The following is a 22,715-nucleotide window of genomic DNA, read 5'->3' as shown; positions in this document are numbered from 1 at the left end:
GTAGACAGCCATATTGGGGCCCTGGAAACACCCTCTCCTTTTTTACTCCATCAAGGACCATCACATACCCAGTTCTCAGGATCTAGGATGAGCTCACTTTGCAGCGGAGACACTCTGCTTGCCCATACCTTTGCCCATGTCATAGCAACTGTGCCAATATTAAGAGCTGCAACCCTAGACCACTAACTACTATCTGTGGTGTATTGTTAAAGCAAATCTCCAGGGAACTCTTCCTCACAGTTATGCAAATTCTTCATGACTCACTCGTGTATGACCCTACCACCTATGGTTTTGCCTGAGTGGAACAGAAACTGGAAACAAAGCCCAGAATATCTTAAGAATTTCTCAGAGAAGATGGCTTCTGTCTATATATAAGAACTCCATATCTGCTTCCAGGCAACATTCCTAGAGAAGTCAAGTTGAATGTGATTCGCTGTAAATGAAAATCTGAACTTGGGAAAACTAGAAATCCACCTGTCATGAAAGTGTAACAGTAGGAAGGTACCTCTGAAAGGCAAAAAAAAATAAAAAACCAAAAACAAAAACAAAAACAAAAAACAAAGTACATGAGCTAAAACAAATAAAAGGAAACCATTGCCTCACATATGGGAAGTCCAAGAGTAGACTGCCTTCAGGCATAGCCAGATCTAATAGGTGTGAAGTCATCAGACAGCTCTCTCTTCCTCACCCTCTAATTCAGTTCTCAGCTCTGCCTTCTAACAGAATATCTGCGCTCTCATTCATTCACAGGTAAGAAAGATGTTGTGGAAGCACAGGTATACTGCACACCTCTAATCTAGCAACCCAAGCAGGACATCTGTTTCTTCCTGACTCTGAGAGAAAACTCCAGGGGTGGGGCATGATGTAGATATGGCTGGCTCATGGGAAAAGGTGGGGTGTGGTGAATTAAACCTTGGAGAACCACACTTGGGGGAAGGCAGGTTCAACAGAAGTGGTGGTTGAGCCACACTGGTACCAGGGAAAGACTTAAATAGAAGGGCCCTCTTACCATGACCACCCTCACAGCACTTCCAGAAGCATAAGGATCAGAGTAGCAGCCTCCTCGCAGACCATAGCACCTATGCACAGTGAGACTTTTATTAGAAATCACCCTCCAAACACACCACGAGGTACTGTGGGTCCAACGTGTTTCCTGAGGAAGGAGGGTCACAGTATTGGGGTATCAAGATCCTGGGCAGGTTGGCCAGCAAGTCCATTGCCTAGAACTGACCATGGCCAGCACTCCCTCACAGCAACATGAATCATCCATAAGAACCTCCACAAATGCAACACAAGAAACACCAGAGCACACACATCTGCACTACACTTAAATAATAATAAATACAGAATTCCATTTGCTGTTATTGGCCTGACAAAAGGAACTCAAAGGGAAAAAGAAAACCAAACACCTTTCTCTCTGGTGGACTAATGGGGAGAAAAACCCAAATTATAAAAATTCCTCAGTTACAAAATACTTTTTTAAAAAATTCCATTATTAAAAGAATAAATAACAAAATATATAAAAAATAACTCGGTTGCATCAAAATTATAACTAGAAGTTATATCAAGATTCTTTGTGGCCTATCTTATAGTCAAATAAATGTTTGTGTTTCGATTTAACTTATTTAACTCTTATGGTGCCCTAGTGTGTAGTCTAGTTGAAATAGTATAAAATAAATAAATAAAAATAATAAATAGTAAACATTAACATAAGAGGGTAAGAATATAAATACTTATATCATGACAAAATTAAATAATTTACAGAATAAACTAACTACTTTCAGTGTCTTCCAGGAAGTGCAATTTCTCTACTTTTAAATACTAATTTGGAATTGCAGTCACAATTGACTTGGACTCTATTTACACAGTAAGAACATTGTGTTTTTAACACATTAAATTAAAATTTATCCTTTTCACATCTTAAATGAACCTATAAAGAAGTGAAATCTTGGTGGTCTCCCTGTAACAATTTACCTCTGGTCTTACTGTCCCCACCAAAATCACCTTGGATACAAGGAGCAAACCTACACAGGAAAAGATACAATGATGGGTCCAGCACCTAGATGGAGGTACAGAAACCAGAGGTTTGGCCCAGTGGTCTTGGACTTAGAGCCCAGGCCAGTTAAAGACTGGAACTGGAAGAAAGCAGGTCTGCTCAGCCTAAAGGCATCTGCTGCCCAAGTAAGTGGCTGATTTTCAGGGCCTCCAACTGAAAAAAAAAAAACAAAAAAACAACCTTCAGCTGACTTTCTATGATGCTCATCAACTGTGTAGACTGCCATCTGGGAAGCCTGTTCCTAGATTCACCTCTGAAGCAGAGTATTGTGCACCTTTAAAACAAAGTTGAATTAAATGAAAACACAAAACATATTTGCCACGTGGGCCTCAGTGAGCATAGCCAGAAACTTAGGCATGCCCTCCTGCTGAGACTAACACCCATCAAGTCCATGGCTGCCCTCCCAACTTTGACAAACAATGGAATACTGTGGCTGCAAACTCCAAAACTTCCCTGAGAACCTTGTCCATGAGCTTCCACTGGAGACTTTGAGCTGCTCTTCAGACTTCTTTAAAAACAAAACAAAACAAAACAAAAATAAATCACTTGGTAATACTTCAGAGTCCCCAAGCACTCACATAGAGAGATCTTCATGCCTGGGCCTAATGGGGACATCATAGGAGACACTGATTTCCAGGCTCCCCTTTGGGTAAGCTGCCCAAGGTTGCACCCAGGCTTCCAATTAGAAGAGGCTATAAGTCAGGGTCCCCACTGTGAGGAGCAGAGCAGACTCCTGTGTGCAGTGCAGCCTAGACCTGAATGCCCCTCACAGCTTGCTTGATCGTTTCCAGAAGGCCTTTGTTCTCCGGATTCTGGTAGCAGTCCTGATTGGAGTACATGTCAGTGAGGGTGTTCACATAGGCGTCAAAATTCTGTTCACATATTGGCTCCTAGAGAATAGAACCAGGTTAGCAGGCCCTACTACAGTGGACCCCATATAGTAGAAACTAGTGGGAAAGCCTTAACCCTGGGCCAACAGGACAGTAATAGCAGTCACCCCTACCAAAACTAAAAGTCATAGCAACAAGACTCACTGAAACCCAATTATATCACAATTCATAAACTACTCAGGACTAGACCCAACAGCTACCTCCACAGACCACTGAGAACACTACCAAGGGTATAGAACCCTTCTCACAAGATCCTATCCTAAAGGACTCATAAACAAAGCAGTGAGGTATACACCCAGTGTTCCAACCCCAGAACCATCCCTAGGGCAGCTGCTAGCTCAGGTGTAATACCCAGAAGTGATTTGCTGCCTACCATGTGTGGAAGGCGAATATTGGCAAGACTTTGGATGAGGGCCTGGCTAAGCCCAGACAATTCCAGAAACAGGGCCTCATTCTGCTCCTCAATAAGCTTGTTCTCTTCCTCGATGTTCTTCAGGTTCTTCTCCATGGAAGAGATCTGTGGCAGAGACATAGAAAATGCTGCCTTCCCTTGGCCCTGGCTTAGTATGAAAACACTGGCCATACCCCACAGTGTTCTAGGAAAAGACAAAGCTCATTAGTGGGAAGGAGGCTTGGTTCTGCTCCCCCATGGGGTACCCCATCCAGAGAAAGAGATGGTAGAGCCCTGGTCCCTGATTGGAGAGCCTCTGCACAAAGGAAGTAGGAGCTGGTATGCCAAATACTTAAGGTTACATGTAGCTTTCTCTGCCTTGTCCCTCCTAGGGGTGGAGTGAAATTACAGACTCCAAGGCACCCTGGGCTCAATCTCTGCCCACTCTAGTTGTGCTCTTATTTTACAAGGCTTCATGTTCCTTTTTGTAGAATGGTGTAGAATGGGAATAATTGTATGCAACTTGTGGGTATTAGGTTGTTCCTTCCTAAGTCTTTCCCTCCCCACAAAAGACCAGCAAGCTGACTGCCTAGACTCCAGACACATCTGCAGACCAAATACAGATAAATTTCTCCATCTTCTACATCCTGACAATGAACCAACATAGGAGCATGCTGTTTCTGGGGTTTCTGGTGTTAAAGGGCAGTCCACAGCTTAACTGTATATTTCCAAGACTGAACTCACGGGACGACAATATGTGACATGAAACAAGGACAGTAAGCTCCTGCTGGGAGCTGCAGTTGAGTCTGAGTGCTCTGCTCTACTAGTGGTGACTAAAGTAGTTCTAGAGACCTGCATTCCTTTTCCTTCAGCCTTTCTACAGCTAGTGTGGAATGCCCTCAGAGTGATGGTTAGGACTGGTAAAGGAAAACAATCAGTCTTTTATAGATAGGCTTTGTTTTGTGGTTTAAAGATAGTGTTATCTTTCTGTATTGCCCAGACTACTCTCTCTTAAACCTATAAGCTCACACACTCCTCCTGCCTCAGCCTCCTGAGTAGCTGAGTACCATCACACTAAGCTTTTTAAAAACTGCATTTTGAAGTGAGAGGGATGGCTATGTAGTTAATAATACTAATCTTTCAGGGCAGCCAAGTCTGAATCCCAGCACCTATATCAGGTGACTCACTAATACCTGTAACTGGCTCTAGCGGTATCTGACATCTCTGGCCTCCATAGACGCGTGCGTGCATGCGCGCGCGCGCACACACACACACACACACACACACACAGAGAGAGAGAGAGAGAGAGAGAGAGAGAGAGAGAGAGAGAGAGAGAGAGAGAGGTAAATAACTAAGTCTAAAGAGCCAGAGAGATGACTCAGAAGTTAAAAGAGTGTACTGTTCTTAGAATCCAGATTCAGTTCCCAGCACCCACATCAGGCAGTTCACAATCTCTTGTAATGTCAGCTCCAGGGGATTCAAAGCTCTCTTCTAGCTTTCATGAGCAATGCAAAAATGTGCATGTACGCGTGCGCGCGCACACACACTCACACACGCGCACACACACACACACACACACACGTATGTAATTTAAAAACAAAAATGAAACCTTTAACAAAAATAAATGTCTTAAAAATATGATATTTGCTGGGCAGTGGTTGTGCACGCCTTTAATCCCAGAACTTGGGAGGCAGAGGCAGGCAGATTTCTGAGTTCGAGGCCAGACTGGTCTACAAAGTGAGTTCCAGGACAGCCAGGGCTACACAGAGAAACCCTGTCTCAAAAAAACAAACAAAAAAATTATATTTGACTAAGAAATAAGAGATGCTACCACAAGGATAAAGTTTCTCGGAACTCTGAGAGATGATCTACACTATACAATGTCTTATTCAGAGACATAGGTAGAGAATAGTGATGGTTCCAGCTAAAAGACTCTATTCCCTCTGTTGTCACTTCCAGTGGTCCTGAAAGACAACAACACATCAACATGTATAGGATTCATGTTACAAGCTCTTTCTGACTCTATGACTGGTGCTACATATACACAGGCTCTTGAAATGCATTATCCCACAAAGAAACTAGATTATCAAGACATGTGGAATGAAATCTGTTATGACTGCTGCCTCCAGGAAGGAGCTGTTTTCCTCTTTGATTTCTTTACCCTTGATTGATTCTGTGTACATTTCCTGTCCTTTTTGTCTCTCCAACCATTAGGAGACACTCACATTATACCAGCTCTTCTCTAGATACACTGAGCAGTTAGAAGGTAGGATAGTAGCCCAGTTGCCAAGAAATAGCCCTGCTTACCAGAACTCAACACTAAAGGCTTTCCTCTAAGAGCAAGTCTTGAACAAGGTAGTGGAAAGGTTCTGATCTAACTCACATTCTATTGAGGAAAGCAAAATCTTTAGGTGGGGACGGGCAAGCCCTGCTACTGGTGTGTAGCTGTGCTAGTCCAGGTAGGAATAGAGCAGATGAGCTTACAGTGCTAATGAGACTGTAAACATAAACCAAACAACCAAAACAGGCAGAACCAGAACACTAGCAGACTGGTCTTGCCAATGGAGCAATCTAAGAGGATGATTAACACTAGCCAGACCAGGGTCAGAGAAGACTCCCAGACAATGCAGTGAGTGGGCAGCTAACCAGAGCACTGGGTGCTATGTGATGTGTGCTTTGGTTCCATTAGTTCAGTATCAGTGATACTGATGGAAGCAACAATCTACAGGCTGGCTCTGGGTGGCAGGAAAGAGCCAAGTAGAGTAGTGGCACCCACCTGAGACTGCAGCTGCACCATGGCAGCCTCCATTTCTGAATTAGATTCATTCAAGTCTCGTATCTCCTGATTTAGCTGCTTGATCTCCTCATCATTCTCCAGCACTGCCCGGAAATAAAAAAGGAAGAAAGTAAGAAAGAAAGGAAAGAAGGGAGGGAAGGAGGGAGGGAGAGAGAGAGAGGGGGAGAGAGAGAGAGAAACCAACTGTGGCTCTGTCTGACTGCTTTGAAGACAGAAAGGGAGATCTTTGTTTAGAGGTGAGCATCTTGTCAAGCTCTGAGCTCCTCTCTTGGGGATGGATATTGGAAAATCTTGGAAACTGAAAACTATTATTTTCATTCTGCCTTGACCTTGGCAGGAAGTACAGGTCTCTTCAGAGATATTAACTGTTACAATCAAAGGGAGATGTGTTCCAAGAGAATCTCCTTTCCTGGATGGGAGTGGTCACACTGTCCACAAACCCATTGGCATAGCTTTTGGTGCCCTCACATCAGACTCAGATCCACATAGTCATCAAATTTAGTCAGAGCCAGGGTCTCATTGAGAACATTGAGAACTTCAGGGCTAATGTTAGGACAGTAGCACAAGGCAAGAACCACCATTCTCAAGGGAGCTCAGCTTCCCCCATCCCCTTTCCCACAGTACAGAGAGGACAATGAGAAGGGATATCCCAGAAGGGCATCCTCACCATCACTTGTCTTGAACTTTGGGCTGAGAATCTCATCCCCTGAGAGTTTTCCTTTCTTTCCAGCAAAGGTTGCTCTGGGACAGCCAGACAAACTAGAAGCAGAAGTTACACATCACTGGCCAGCTCAGGACATAGTGCATAGGCAGGTACAGGGTCTCACATCAGGACTACACCATTCTATTCCATCTCACCCAGATGACCCTGCATGCTTCCCTATGGTGACATTGCTTCGCCTCAGCCTCCCTGCCTGATGAGCAAGGCTACACTCCATGAAAGGGGCCAAGGCAGGTGGCCCTTCAGAGCCTTCCCTATTAGGCACATTCATGGCTGCCCACAGGTCCTAAAGAACCAGGGCATTGATGCCTTCAGGTGTTATTTCTCTGGGCAGGGGTTGAGGCCTGCATGCCCCGTCTGCTGGCACTCTGAAGCACTGAACTCTGAGAGGAGTTCTCAGAGCTAGCCCCACCTGAGAGATCCTTCAGGATATGGATGTACCAGCATTAACAGGTGATTCCTTGAATATAGCTATTCAAGCAGAAAAACATATAAAAGCATGTGGATTATCACACACTACTTCATGTTTGTGCAATTTCATCCACATCATAAATCAAGGTGGTAAGTGAAATGTACTATAGAAGCACAGTGTTCAACTTCCCTGCCCACTTGGCCCAGGCTCCAGCAATCTCTTCTCTGGTCTTCTTGGCATTTCCTTTATGGTCTGTATCCTGTGGTGATCCCAGCTGCCCAAATTAGATCCCATTTTTCTGTGCTCCTAACTAGGCCCCTCACGCTCTGAGGCAACTGGCTAGATACAAAGTTCTGTCTCCTTTCCTTTGTCACCCCAATTAGCAGGTATGCCAGGCCCTCCCCAGCTCCAGCTATACAAGAACTTGTCCTCCATACATCTCTGGGCAAGCTTCTAGCTTTTTCTCCAGAGTACAGTTCGCTTACAGCTCTGCTGTTTCCCCCAATCCTTGATCACTATTCACCAGGTTCAGTAACTCTCACCTGTTTAAACTATATGTCCCTACCCACCCTGCCCTATACACATTCAAAATGGCAATGACAGGTCGTTCTTTTGTTCTCTGTTCTGTCTCTACTCCTTGATACTTGGTGGACTCTCTGTATATATTTTTGTTGAATGGATGCATTAACTCTGTAGGTGGAAGAAGGAATAAGGGCAAGAAGGAAGAAGAAAGGGAAAGGAAGAAAGAAGAGAATAGGAATTGATTTTTCACTCCAAACAAAAGTTACTGGACAATATCAATTGTTTCTTAGAACAAAATGGAAAAGGGATCTGGTGAAGCAAAGCCAACTCAGCCCTGTGGCAGGTGCTGTGGGCAGGTGATAGAACAAGCACTACCTAGACAAGAAGAAGTCTAGTTACCAGGTCCCTTGCAAAGCAAGCAAGAGCCTCTGCCCACATTTCAAAACATGGGCCCAATGTAAGAGGTAGGGAACAAGGTATAGGAAACAAACTTTTCCCAAGAAGTCAAATATGAATAGAGACAGGAGTCTGTTCATGCATGGCCTCCATATTTAACATAACACTGCTCATGGGGACAATAAACACCAGGGTACGGAGGACACTTATGGAAACAAACACATGCTGAAAACAAAGCAAACACCATCTGGTACCAACAGTTTCTATGATTTCTCTTATCTAGCTACCTACTGGGGTCTTGCTTTCCCTTGCAGAACTGCTATTCCCACTAAGTACTGGCATACTCCCACCAACAGAGGTAATGTTCCAGACCAAAGGTCCCTGATTGTTGTTGACATGTGGGTCAGGTACCTTCGGTGGGTGAGGAAACTGCCGTTGGCATGGCCAGAACCGTCGCAACCTGGGGTGGGGCAAGTAGGGCCCTCATTCTTCAGCGACTTCCACGAGAAAGATGAACCATTGAGAGCTCCCTCTTTCTGCCTTCGAGCAGCCAGTGGACAGCCAGAAGCACTCCTGTGAGAGGCATATTTGCCGCTGATGTGGCCAAGCCCCACACAGCCTGGAACTGGGCACCTAGACACAGAAAGACTGTGGTGACCACAGGGTCTCTATGTAAGAGGATCTGGGAATCCTACAAAGCCAGGTTCTAGATACCCAGCATCATGTACTTTATACTTTTGAGTGAGGCAAGAAGCCAGCCGAATCTTATCATCATGAATCCTATCATCTGGCTTTCCAGATGGGGATGTTGTCCCTCTTCCTCTTTACCCTTGGCTCTTACATAGCAAGGCCTGTAAATCAGGAGAGTGATGAGGGCACCCTAGGCCAGGCAGATCAATAGGCCTGTTAACCTACAGCTTCAGAGCTGTGACCTATCATGGCATGGTACTCATGGGTATTTGGAGAACACGGTACTCAAAGAAAAGTCTTGGCTTTGACTACCTATAATCACCCTGCTAGAGGCTTGCCAAGAGCCACTCCTTTGTTCCAGGTACTTGACGACAGAGATAGAAGCATTATGGTAATAATATAGATGCAGATGACAAATGTTCTAGGTATTATATAGGAAGGATTGGCTAGAGCCAATGAGATAAGGAGAGCAGAGCCTCCAGGAACTCACCTATGCCCCAGAACAAGATCATCAATCTAAAAACTTCCAGTTCTTTCCAACAAATGCAACTCAATCAAGTTACCATTTGTCATATGTTCACTATATGCTAAGAACCAGACAAATATATAGGATCCAAGAATACTGCTGCTATATTTTACAGCATTCTCTGTGGATGCAAAGAAGTCAGGACAGGATATCTCCAGGAAGACAGAGGGCCAGAATCAGTCTCCTACTGCCAGGTAGTCTCTTGCTGTATCCTGCTCCTGGGTCATAGGGCATAATGCTCAGTTGGAGAGTAGCAAGGTAGCAGCAGCAAGTTAGTACCCCATCTCAACTCCAAGAAACCCTTAGAATAGTCTCCTAATCACCTTTGCCAAGGCCTTGTTTCTCCTTCTATCTGAAAAGCCTTCCCCCTTTTCTCCTTTCCTCCCATTCTTGCTCCTCCAGCCTACATAGCCCTCAGACAATATAGGCTGTTCACATGGTCAACACAAGGTGATCTCAGCCTCAAGCCCATAACAAGGACACACCAAGAACACCCCACAGAGGCTTTGGATAGCTCACATTCAATGTCTAGCTCCTTAAATCTGGATGCCCAACACTGTGAGGTATGGAATACCAAGGCCAAAGATAGTCAACCTGAGTGTTGAAATGATACCTCTACTTTGTGCCCAATATCACAAACTCAAAAGACCAGCTGATATAGACTCTTTAGTCACTGCAGACAGCTGAATTCTTCTAACCACTTGAAGAGCTTCTAACCTCTTTGCAAAAAAGAGTTTCTACTATTCACTGGAATCTCATATATAAGTAGTATCCAGGAGTAATTACTTTCTCTTAATAATGGCATCAAATCTTCAAAATCATGCTTGACATTATGTCGAGACATGAATATGGCATGAGCCAACAGGCTTCCATGCTCCTTGGATGAGCTTATCTTTTCCAGAATGAATAGTGAGGCACAGAAGCCATGTGTGTAATGATATGAGACATGGGTCCAGGACAGTAGAAAAACAGAAGTAGCTGTCAGATCCAGAATGGCTTGGACAAGATGGACCTCCAGGAGTGGTCAATAGAGCAGGGAAAGCATTAACACCTGACCTCTACACTGGAAGCTCTGTTAACTTCTATGACCTCAAAGTGTTGACATGACTTAGTTTCAAACAGTGTTTATATGAAACATTAAGAATGAGAATTCTAACACAACCTTTGCAAAACTACTACTTGCACCTGCTAACAAAACCCCACCCTTCCATAGGACTTGGTATATCCATTAAAGTTTCTGCTTTAGTCTGTATTTGTTTAAAGATGATGGTCAATCATAAATATTTTATGAGCAAGGGGAAGCTCTATAAAATAGAAATACTTGCAGGCACCCCATTCTTGCTATAAAGACATTAGTAAATTCATCATGCAAGTGCTGCATGATATCTAAAGATCACAGTCTCCTCCTAGTTGCAGAAGCTTTGTTTTTTAAAAAGCAAACTTGATAACACTTTAGAAAGAGGAAAACTATTTCCCCAGCTAATTTAAAAAATACCAATTTTGACCTTATTCATTTGAAAATGCAACATAGTTCACCAACAATATACAGCACATGCTTGGTAAAGGTTTTGCATCCATATGACCCCAAGCAAATTCCTGGAAAATTTTTTTTCTTTTTTTTTTTTCATGCCAAGATTTAACCAGCACAATTTTTTTTTTGCATTACATTACAGGTTTTGTTATAAAAATGAAATAAATTTTATTAGACTAAATCGTTGCTGGTGGCAACTCCTTCTGAATGATGTGATGCTGGTTAGGCCTTTATTCTGTGGCCAACTCAGTTTTGACTACATCTGGAACAAGCTGGGAGACGTGTAATTCCTCGCCAAGTGTTTTTCTGCTAAGTGAGTGAGTGGGTGTTGTTGGCCCAGTAAACAACACAGTCAGGGAAGGCCTCCTTTTGTTGTTTTGTTTTGTTTGTTTTGTTTTGTTTTGTTTTTTGTTGAGATAGGGTTTCTCTGTATAGCCCTGGCTGTCCTGGAACTCACTCTGTAGACCAGGCTAGCCTGGAACTCAGAAATCCACCAGCCTCTGACTCCCAAGTGCTGGGATTAAAGGCATGCAGCACCACAGCCTGGCAGAAGGCCTGATTCTTGAAAGCCCACTGGGCCCAGCCCCAACAAGCAGCCTAAATTCTGATCAGTCTCCAAAACAGAGACACCTGTTCTGTTCACCTGTTGGGGAACCCTCTGTCCATTTTACTAAGGGTCAGCTCTGAGTTCCCGTGTTCTGGGTAAATTGGCCAGTGGGTCATTCCTATTTGAGCCTGTGACAGGGCATGTCCTCACCTGCAAACAAGTGAGTGCTGCAGGAAACTAGCTTCCTATGGGGAAAAATAATCTTACAATAATATAAGTACCTATTGACTTCATCACATATGGTTAAGGTTTGCCCATAAGCCCCCAGAAGACACATCACCCACCCTACCCCATCTTGCCTCAGGAGAATGGAAATAGTCAACTGTATTTTTGTTTCAGGAACTTGTGTCACTTAAGATCCACAAAAGATGTGGGAACTTTCTAGAACTCCTGGTGAGGCAATGTGTCATGCTTTGAGCTCTTTTCTGTTCCCTCCTGAAGTTCTAGCATATGCACTGGCTACAGCAAATGATGGTAAAAGCTTCTGACTATGATATTTTTGTGGCAAAACCCAATTTCCCTGGGAAAAAAATGAAAAGGGATTAAAAGAAACTAGTCTTGAAATACCACCTTGATACCTAATGGAGAAAAGTGTAAACAAAATTTCCAAGCTTAAAAAGTTGTCTCTGGGTCCTAATTAGGAGACTTACAATAATAATAAAATGAATAAAAGAAGTAATCAAAGATGGTAAAGCAAGTGGTAATTTTAGTTCACCTAAACCAGGCCAACAACACCCAGATACTCACTTAGCAGAAAAATGGACATCTTCAATATATTTTAAGAAAGAAGAGGAAAGATACAGAGAGAAAGGAGAGTAACAAATGTTACTTGTCAGCTCTCAGTAACTTTATTAGATTTATAGAATGGTGAGAAAAAAAAAGACCCTGCAAAAGGATTTGTAAAAGACATTCAGGTCAAAGTGTTAAGAAAGGAGTTACTAGAATGCAAATTAAGGACTTATCAGATAGCATAGGAATGGTTCTACAAACTGCCTATGTTCACGGAAAGCCAGTGCCACAGAAAACAGGTCAGTCCTAAGGATAGATGCAAAAGCTACAATGGGAAGAAGGTGGTTTGAGAGAGTATTTTAGAGATTATATTGACAAAGCATAAAAGATGGCCAGAAAATAACATTTCATTATGAAGGAAACTAAGAACCAAGACACAGGCTAGAGGCATTATCATCATCTTAGGTCAGAAGGTCCACATTGTTTTTACTCAATAAGATTTTTTTCATGTGTATGAACATACAGCTGCTTAAAACACTGCATGCCTTCCAAAAGCCAGTATCTACTCCTAACAACCAAATTATATTTATCACCTCTTATCCTGGTCAAATTACCAATCATAGAGATATCAAATGTGTTCTAGATGAAGACATGTAAATTTATTGTCAACCATAAGAAAAGGGATGACTAATCTTTAAGTTATAGAAAATATCCTTCTCTCCTTTGATAAACTCTCTTTTCAGAGAAATCCTTTCCTGAGAGGAAGGAAATAGAAGAAATTGATCAAATGCATCAGGTAAAACTGGTGGGCTTTTATCTAAGTCAAGAAAGATGGTATCAGGGGGCTGGAGAGATGGCTCAGTGGTTAAGAGCATTGACTGTACTTCCAGAGGTCCTGAGTTCAAATCCCAGCAACCACATGGTGGCTCACAACCATCTGTAATGAGATCTGATGCCCTCTTCTGGTGCTATCTGAAGATAGCTACAGTGTATTCATATATAATAAATAAATCTTTAAAAAAAAAAAGAAAGATGGTATCATTATAATAGAGAAGTATATGAGGATGATAAGCTACTTGTTACTGTCTTTTTAAATATTCAACTATATAGTGTTTTAAAAGTTAAGTGAAGAATAAACACAAATTTAAAAACCTTGACTTTGCCCTTTGTGTATACTGATTTCAGTGTCAAGATAAAGTTATATACCTATAAGTCTCTCCATGTAGCCCTTGCTATGCTGAAATTTACTATGTACACCAGGTCAGGCTGGCCTTGAAATCACAAAGATTTGCCTGTCTCTGCCTTCAGAATGCTGGGATTAAAGGTGTGCCCTACCATGCCCAGTTTGTAAAAACTACTCTTTAAAAAATTACCCTAGCATCTGATAGGCCTTACCTTGGAATCGATTCAGCTGTGTATATGAAAAAGCTAAGACCAAAATCCTAGCTATGTGTTTTTACTTCACTGAATGACCCTTCATTGTTAAGCCAGGGAATTTGTACTCTGTATCTAACTGGTAATCAGAAAAAGAAAACAACTTGTAAAAGAGAGAAAATAAAGACCAATGATATCCTCTTTAGTCCCCAGACTCCCCTCCTTCATTAGTTCTAGACAGATGTGCTGATAGTTAGACAGGTAGTATTCAAAGATACAATATCATCCTAATTAACTGCCCTCCAAAACTTCACACTTGAACCTTCTTGTTAGAGAAAGCACACACTACAAGGCCTGTGGGGATTCCAGAACTACTTTGGGGTGGTAGGGCACTTAGTTTCCCAAAGCACCTCTAACCTGAACCCAGAGAACATACTCTGGGATCAATAGCCAGGAATTAATGTGTCAGGTTCCAGTATTTCTGTAAAAATGAAGATTGTCATCAATCAATTTAGTGGCCAGGTGTAAGGAAAAGCCTAAAGTAAGTTGTTTCATTTTGTTTTGGTTTTGAGACAGGCTCTCATTATGTAGTTCAGGCAAGCTTAAACTCAATAATCCTTCTGCTTCCAACCACTCAACTTTTGAGATTCCAGATTTGTATTCAAAAGGATTTGTTTCAGTTTTTGTTGTTTAGTTAAAACATTAAAAAAAAAATCTCAATTTTTCAAAATAATGAAGGAACCATCATGACCCAACATACTTCATCAACTCGGGATCCTCCTTGTCATCCTTCGTAGGCGCCACCTTGAGTCCACTCTTCTTGGCACGTGGGCAGCCTGACAAACTGGTTTTGAAAGAGGAAAACATGCCACCTCAGTCCCAGAACAGCAGCTCCCTCACTGTCTGCCTCATGCTACTCCCTCAAGTTCTGTGGCCCCCTGTCGGGGTGGGAAGGAGGGAAGAAAGGATCAATCAGTCAGCTGACTCATCAGGTATGCTTTCATGTGGAACAGAGTTGGCTCTTACAGAGCCTTCAAATAGGGCAACAATCAAAAGTGGGAAACATCTTCCGGAGCCTCTAATCTGACACTCTGTGTTTTTATTTACTGCAAAGGGATAACTGAGCAATGCTGGAAGCACCAACAATTCAAAAGAAATGCAAATGGGCTCTATTTGCTGGCAACTTTAATATCTTACTCAGAACATTAGAACTTTGTCTAAGTCAGAACTTTCACCACTCTCCTTGTCCCCACTCACCTCCGGTGTGAAGCATAGTTCCCTGTTATGTGGCCAGAACCATCACAGCCAGGTGTGGGGCACCTGCAGAAGAACATAGGATGAGACCACAGCCTATAAAGACATATGCCTTTCAGGGCTCAGCTTTCAACTGAGTCCATCAAAATCTTAAGCTCCAGGTCCTTCAAACAAGCATGTTTCCTGCCCCCCTCCATTTAAGCACCTCTTTATAAAGGAGCATCACATACCTTAGTCTGTCATTGCCAGCAACAGGTATTCAATAGGATCATATCAGGGACTCAGTACTGACCCTCTGCTACTCCCAGGGAAACCCAGAAAGCCAAGAAAAGAGTAGGTGAATGAGCCTAGCTTTACATGGAACAACAAATAGGGCACTGGATTCAGCCCGCTGTGTTCACTGCATCCAAAGGAGATTGTGTGTTCCCAGTTTAGCCTTTTATTGAGTTTTAGTCATATGTGATTATCTAGAACACATTTAAGCCTTATGTTTAATTATGAGAACTCAGAGATGTGCCTATGAGTACCTGCTACGTGGCCACTGCAGACCTAATCCCTGCTTGGTGAGTGTAGAACTCAGCCAGTGGCTTTAATGGGCACATGGACCCAGGAAGGATAAAATAGAAAACACAAAATACAAAAATCAAGATTTATTATACATCCAAAAATGTCTTGTGACTATATCCCACACAGTGGTAGAAATCATATTATAATATTATAAACATGGACTTTTCTTGAGTTATTTTCTCCCAAATGGAAAATCATGGCAGGTGTTGATCAATGAGGCTGACTTGGAAGTAGACCCATCTCTTCAGATTTGCTGCTTTGCATCTTGCCAGTAATTACAGTGTCATCCTATGGGAAGCAGTGAGCATTTGGTATTGGTTATCCAAAGTGCTGCTCCATGGCACCCTATCCCTGGGAAGCCTCTGACTTGTATTCCTGTATACAAGCAGTATCTGATTTTTGGTTTATAGTACTTATATGAAAGACAGAAGCTAGGAGTCTGGGATCCCAGAGGATGGCATAGCTGGCATCGCTTCTTGTGACTTTATTTCTGCCCTCCCCACAGAGCTTTTTGAGGGTATCTTCCCAGACTCCTCAGGTGCCTTAAAGTGTAACATACTGGATACTTCTTTGACTGTCAGGCCGCTGACCCACCAAATCTTTCTCTAGTCTTCATGAGTTCATGTAGTGGGGTGTACATTGTAGTAGTAGGGCTATATTACCACCATGGTAGCCCTACTGTCCAGAAGTCCAAGTACAGGGAACTGAGAATAATTCTTCCCTGCTTTCAGTAGAAAGAGGCTCTGTTTGAGGCCCAGGAATTCTGTTCCTTGTCTTCATGTCAAGGAAGCATCTAGCAGAGGTAGATCACTCAGTAGCCACACAGCAACCCAGGCCTCTGAGCTATGAGTGGCACCAGGGGTGAGGTGCAGATATACTCAACAGCAGATATACCTCAAAGACTCCTGTGAGTCTTAGGAGGGTCTGTGGCTTCCTGAGAATAAGCAGGTGTCTAGATCACAGGAGAATGTTCTGTATTCCTTGTGAAGCCATTACTTGATGGCTTTCCTGCAAGTTACACTTAAAGAGGATAGTGTCCATATAGTAAGAGGACTGGGTTTCCTTGATATACTCCTTATGGAATTAGAATTAATTCCACAAGAATTAGAACTGACTCTATCCTGACTATCATCTGCTTCTAAGTGCCTTGCCTGAGAAGAAGGGAGAATTTATACCTAAATGATGACTTCCTTGGTGGTACCTCAGGTCTCCCTCTGTGTCTCATTCCTGTACTGCAGAAGAGCTGCCAACCCTCTTTATAGCCTGACATGCCTCCACTCTATGGTGTAGTACATACATTTACACACTGGTGAACTGAGCAGCTCAAAGCAGCCCCTTATCACACACAGAAGGAAAGTAAACACCCCTGAAACTTGCTTAAAAACAGAACATGACAGATCATGTCTGTATTTTAGCATTTATAGGGAGATCACAAAAAGAGCTCATTTGCACTGCTTTGGACAGTCTGATGCCTACTCAGACAGAACAAGAATCCCAACAGCACTGGGGTATCAGGAAATATGAAAAGAGATCATGGTCACCCTCTCCCAAGACCACACTGGAGTCTGGAGCAACAAGGCGATAGACCCAGAAAAAGCTCTGGGACTAGAAGTGCTTGAGGCAGTATGGACACCTGAGACATATACCCATATAAGGAGGCTTTCCTCCACTGTGCCCACAGAAGTTTTATGTTAAAAGTTTTTTGTTTTTGTTGTTGTTGTTTTACAGGCTTAGGGTGCAGACCCTCCCAGGGTCTATTTTCTACATACAATGTATAGTTATATCCTGAAATAGAGAGTTCTCTAGGGCCTGAGTTCAAAAAGGAATCAGAATTTGATATAAAGATGGGTATGAGGGTAGGAGAGACTACAAGAAAGAGAATAAGTGTTTGGAGGGGTGTCATATGTGTGAGGGAAGCAGTTCCCTGAGGCTATAGGACTGAGTTCTCCAACTTTGAGTTTCATGACTAAACTACAGTGTTAGTGAGTGGATGAGTAATTATATGAGCCTACAGGGTATGCAACTGATATTCACTACCAGAAGGAATGGAGCTGATTAGAGAAGAACACAGAGTGGGCATGGATTTCTGTCCTGGCACAAATCAGCTCAAGTTCCTTCTGCTATTAGCATTCTAGCTCCTTGTCCAAAAGGCACTAGTACCCAGCACCTGTCTAGTCTTAAATCAGATCCAGGGAGTCTTGGCCTGTATTCACAGCCCCTATCACAAAGGACTGTGAGAGGGAGGGCCCTGGCCCTGTTGTGAGGAACTGAACAACAGGATAGTATCTTCTTCTTCCAATGTTTCTACTCAGCTCTGGTCATCTGAATAAGGTAACCACAGCTCAGGGTTCATGGAGGCTACAATGTCACAGATCAACAGAGAAAATGAAACAAACAATGGAGGCACCAGCTCCAGCTCTGAGAGAACAGATATCTGGAAACCTCTGGGTGCTTGCTCCTCTCTTCTGAGGACTGTCAGGCAAACTGACAGTTGTAGGTACCTGCAGAGCCTGGTCTGCACGTGTGTTAAGGCAGAGAGGCACAGAAGCAGGGAGAGATCCAGCAGAGAGAAGGCAAAAGCACTGCACAGGACTGGGAGGGCACCAGGGAAAAATAGAACAGCCAAGGCAGGGTTGGGGTGTGAAGCAAGGAACATTCTCTGGTATTGTTAGTGACAGTTCATTTGACAAGAGCCCCGTAGCCTATAGCCACTAAGCCACAGCCAAGTTCCAGCTTTTTTCAGTATCTGGAGTGGTAAAAGGAAAAGCAGGCCCGGCAGCCCTGTCAGAGTCCTTGGGAGTAGCTGGGAAAAGAGTTGGAGCAGTACAGGACCTCTGCTCCAACAAGTGAGATAGACAGTGCTCAGAGGTTCAGATTGTTCAAAGCTGGAGTCATAGGTGCAAGGACAGCCCAGCCAAGCAGAATCAGCCCTTTCAAGCCCTGCTCCTCTTCCCCATCCCAGGAAAGCAGAGCTGGCCTGAGATGGTATCTTAGAGAAGACTGACTTGATAGGAGCCTCATAAAGAAGAAAGCAAAGCCAGGGAGCTGCCCAAGAGATAGGCAGTCAGTGAGCGCAAACATACTTGAGGTCAGCAGAGTGGGCAGCCATGAGGTTTCTGAGGCTCTTGTCAGCAAGAGGGCAACCAGAGAGGCTGAAAGAGAAGAGATGGGATATGGGGTGAGCCATAGAGGGGAGCAGAAGAGATGAGGAGGAACCCTTCCCTCCTACAAACACACACACACATACACAAAGCACTGGAGCCAGACCAGAGGAGCAGGGCACGAACCTGCGATGGGAGGCATAGTTCCCGGTGATATGGCCACTGCCGTCACAGCCGGGGGTGGGACAGCTGGACAAAGGAAAAAGAACGTCAGAACAGAGAATCATGTACACCTTCAGGCCTTCCCCCAGAACAAGTCAATCAAGGGAAGGTGGCCATCCTCAGATCACAGCTCTCACCTTTGGGACTGGAAATTTTTCCTAAATAACTGAACTCAAGAAGGAAAAAGAGCTTGAAGTTAGAATGCCTCTGAAGCATGAGTGTTGTGTGTGCATATGCATGCTATCTGTAGACATGTGTACTCATGAACATGTAGATGGAGTACTCCTCCCTTCTCCAATTCCTAAAACAACACAATTTTCTCTGAGAATGAGAACACAGACCCAGCCAGCCTGGGAAGGCCTGGTGCCAAGGTATAAAGAAAGTAGTGGAGTATAGTATAAGGAAAGAAGGATTCCTATATCTTCCATAAAATTAGCTCTGAGTACTGGTGAGAGTTTAGATCAGCAGTGGGAAAGGTGCTATGCATAGCCCTTCTTAGTCTTTTAGTGGAGATGTGGCAGTAGAGGTTAATGAAAGACTCTGCCTGTTTCACCCCGAGGTTCAGCAGCTCCCAGAGCTGAGAGCTGGTGTCTGAACCTCTCTGCCTATGACAACAATACTCATCTTGCCCTATTCTGTTCTGGATTGTGGGCTGGACCAGAGGAGCTTCCTGGTTCTTTATTGCCTTCAGAGGATCATGTTCATGCCCAGCTCAGTGCAAAGCTAAAAGAAAACTCATAATTGTGAACTACCTGGATCTAGGTAGTGGCTGAGTTCTGGGACCAGGTCTGCTTTCCCTGGGAAGCCAGTCTGCCTACGCATCACTTACGTGAGAAGCTCCTTCTTAATGTCCTTGGAAAGAAACTTCAGTTTAAAGTTGGTTAGGGTGACTTCCCCTGGGTACTTTCGCTCCTCAAAGTTTTCTTCTGACACTTCCTGATCATCTGCTTCAGAAGAAGCAAAAGAGTGTGCTGCTGGCTCTGACTGAAGAAAAAAAAAAGCAGGGAATGCTTTAACAACTGGCAAAGAAGTCAGATGTCCAACATAGTGGGAAACAAAAAGGGACCCATCAGTAGTACTAACAAGATATTTTACCTTATGAAAGAGGGAGAAAGACCTAGCAACTCCAAGACAGAAGACCACACTATGAAAGCTAAGACACTCAGTCTTGGCCCACCTCCTCCAAATTAAATGTAGATGGAGTACACAAAATGGACACCCAGGTGCAGTACTCTTTAGGGCTCAACTATTAGGAAGCACTAAATAAGGTTGCTGAGGTATTTCAAAGCTGAGTTGGATAACATACTAGTAGCCTAATAATCATAATAAGCCTAAGACTCCTGGTGCACAACAGGATGCGTTGATCAGATCAGACATTTAACAAACACCACTAACTGATCTCTAGGCCTAAGAGTATTTTCTTACTACCCATAGCCTCAAGGATATGGCACCTGGAGTAAAGAACAACAGCTTTTCCATTGAAGGCCAGGAGTCCTACAGCCTTAGAATAACAGCTTCCAACAAAACAGGTGCACAAGATTTTAGGTTCCAGAAATGTACCAACTTGCTATGTAGGTTTCAGCAAGCTATTCAGGCACTGCATTTGAAAAGTTGCAACCCTTAAATAAGAGAAACTCATGAAGCTATAGCACACAGAGCAGCTCTGGGAAGCCAGACTGTAGTCGCTATTATGATTCTTATCACTAAATAAAGCTCTGGGATAGTGATTTGTTTGTTTAAGCATTTGAACAAAGGTCCTTGGAAAGACACACTTAAAAGAAGTCTTTAGGGTCAGTGATGTCAGAAAGTAGAAGCCCCATAATAGGAGCTGAGAGTACCCATAGTATCAGAACAACTGCTGTCAAAATTGATGAGCCATTGGGAATGACTGATAGGAGGGTCTGAGTAAGGAATGCAGAGCAGAGGGAGAGGAATGGAAAAGACCTGATCTAAGAGCTTTTGGGGGTGAAATATGGCTAGGAAGGGTGAGGAGAAGAAAGTTTTGGGAAAACTTGCCAAAGTCTGCAGGTAGAGCATGGGGCAGACCTCAGCAGGAGGACCTCAGGACCTCTAAGAGAGCCCCCACTGCAAATGGTAGATTATTTCTGGGGAGACAATGATGTTGCAAGAGGATATGCCAAGGTAACAAAATAAAAAGACCAGAGCTGAACTAGGACTAATGAAAAGAGAAGGAAGGGTCCCAAGACATCCACCAACCCAAGCCCAAGAAATAAGTTGAGAAGTCACAGTTAGGAGACCACTGAGCAACTTAACCCTGGGATTAGAGCATGAGTCATGTAAGTTTCTAGGCCCAAGAATGAGAGAAAACAGTGAAGATACTACACAGAGGGCACCCAAACCTCTACTAGGGCTCTTGCCTAGTGCAAGAAGGAATCAACTTCTAAAGTTTCAGATAGATATGACTGCATGTGCACTTCCCTTCTGTGAGGGCTTATCCTAGGACTTCTCTAACCCAAGTTAACCTAAGGAGACTGTTAACTATGCTGTATTACCTAGACCAGGAGCCTAGTCTATCCCTCTAAAAATTGGGTAACCCTGAGTCTTACCCAAGGATGGAATAAGGATTTGAAAGAGAGACTAACTTACAAACAAGTAGATTTGGGTAGGGATGGCCTACCTCACCCACCTCCTAGAGGTATATGGCCCAGCTTCCTCCAGATATTCCCTCCAGATGTGGATACTGCTAGTCTCACACTGGCTGTCCTGACTCTGTTTCTTAGGAAACATCTAAATAGGGTGGAGAAATTCACACATTTTATACTCAGGTGTGTAGAACAATAGGAAAGGGAATACTCCAGCTCAGACTCGGATGCCAAGTTATTGCCTCTCTCCCCATTCAGTAGTAGTCTTGGGGACTCAGGTCTTTGGCCACCACAAGGATCCCATGCCAAGGCCCCTATGCCAGCAGTTCCTCACTGCTCTTGGTCAAGGAACCAACCGGGCCTCAAACCACTGTCTGAACAGCAAGTGTGTTTGATAGAATATGTTGGGGAAGGGGAGCAAAGCAGCCTGGGGAGCCATTGATGAAAGGCTCAAGAAAACAAGCTTTTCCCAAATCATCCCCAGGAGATATAAAACATCCCTCTCCTCCTTGGAAAATCCACATTGTTGCTAGCCACTAAATTCTGTTGAGTCGAGGAGACCCACTCTCTTTATGGAAAAAGACTGAGCGTAACAATGTAGGAGAAACCTTTGCTTCTGGCTGTGACCTGAGTTTTGGATGCCCTGAAGATGAAGAATACTATGTAAAAAGAGACAGACCTTGAAGGATCTACATAAACCTCTTAAGGAAAGGATATCCAAGAAGCAAGCAGTGTTCACAGTAGTCCTGAAAGCAGCTGAGAGCCTACACACTCAGGCTACATCTAGGGCCCCTGGAACCCACCTCCTCAGGCTCTTCCTCTCGAAGTCGACTAGATTTGGTGTAGTCTAGAGGGCGGTCCCACTCATCCTGGCGAGAGGCCTGGCTGGACTGGGGCGAGGTCATAGAGCTGCTGGGGGCACTGGTACTGCTCTGACGCTGAGAGACATCAGGAGACTTGACACCAGGGCTGCTACTGCAACTGCTATTGCTGGGAAAAGTGTTTTCCCGCTTGCGATGTTTATGCATGCTCAAGTCCAGAGTTCCATTTTCATCTACCTCAATGTCCACAGCCTGCAAATATGAAGGTTAAGAATAGGATTAGCAAACTGAACCACTTTCTGAAAGTGTCTTCTGGCCACAACACTGACTCTTGTAGAAACAATGGCCTCCTTAGAGGAAAGAATCAGCACAACATCCTAGCCTCATGTGAAGAAACCTGGCAGCCCCTTCCTCCTATAGATTAGGAAGCCAGCCCCTTGATACCACTGCAAGCTTTAGTGAAAACAGGTCCTTGACCCTAAGACATGTCAGTCACTACTAACTT

The 22,715-nt window shown here is 43.7% G+C and overlaps 1 protein-coding gene and 1 pseudogene across 3 annotated transcripts in view; one reads left to right on the top strand and one right to left on the bottom strand.

Annotated features, from left to right (window-relative positions):
* Positions 1–1,084: 1,084 nt before the first annotated feature.
* Positions 1,085–22,715, bottom strand: part of Myt1 (myelin transcription factor 1) — a 62,812-nt gene continuing 41,181 nt past the window's right edge. For all 3 annotated transcript variants that reach the window (XM_028774053.1, XM_028774054.1, XM_028774055.1), the window contains 11 exons: positions 22,193–22,462; positions 19,616–19,770; positions 18,751–18,813; positions 18,547–18,615; positions 14,900–14,962; positions 14,403–14,486; positions 8,597–8,818; positions 6,802–6,893; positions 6,114–6,217; positions 3,320–3,463; positions 1,085–2,946 (listed from right to left, as the gene is read on the bottom strand). In XM_028774053.1, coding sequence (XP_028629886.1) covers positions 2,806–2,946; positions 3,320–3,463; positions 6,114–6,217; positions 6,802–6,893; positions 8,597–8,818; positions 14,403–14,486; positions 14,900–14,962; positions 18,547–18,615; positions 18,751–18,813; positions 19,616–19,770; positions 22,193–22,462 — 1,407 coding nt within the window. In that variant the 3' untranslated portion in view covers positions 1,085–2,805. The remainder of the gene's footprint in view (positions 2,947–3,319; positions 3,464–6,113; positions 6,218–6,801; positions 6,894–8,596; positions 8,819–14,402; positions 14,487–14,899; positions 14,963–18,546; positions 18,616–18,750; positions 18,814–19,615; positions 19,771–22,192; positions 22,463–22,715) is intronic.
* LOC114626602 lies at positions 12,535–14,170 on the top strand (annotated as a pseudogene).

Source organism: Grammomys surdaster, unplaced genomic scaffold (assembly GCF_004785775.1).
Source record: "Grammomys surdaster isolate TR1022 unplaced genomic scaffold, NIH_TR_1.0 238, whole genome shotgun sequence".
Classification (NCBI taxonomy): domain Eukaryota; kingdom Metazoa; phylum Chordata; class Mammalia; order Rodentia; family Muridae; genus Grammomys; species Grammomys surdaster.
This window is presented reverse-complemented; position numbering and strand designations above follow the sequence as displayed.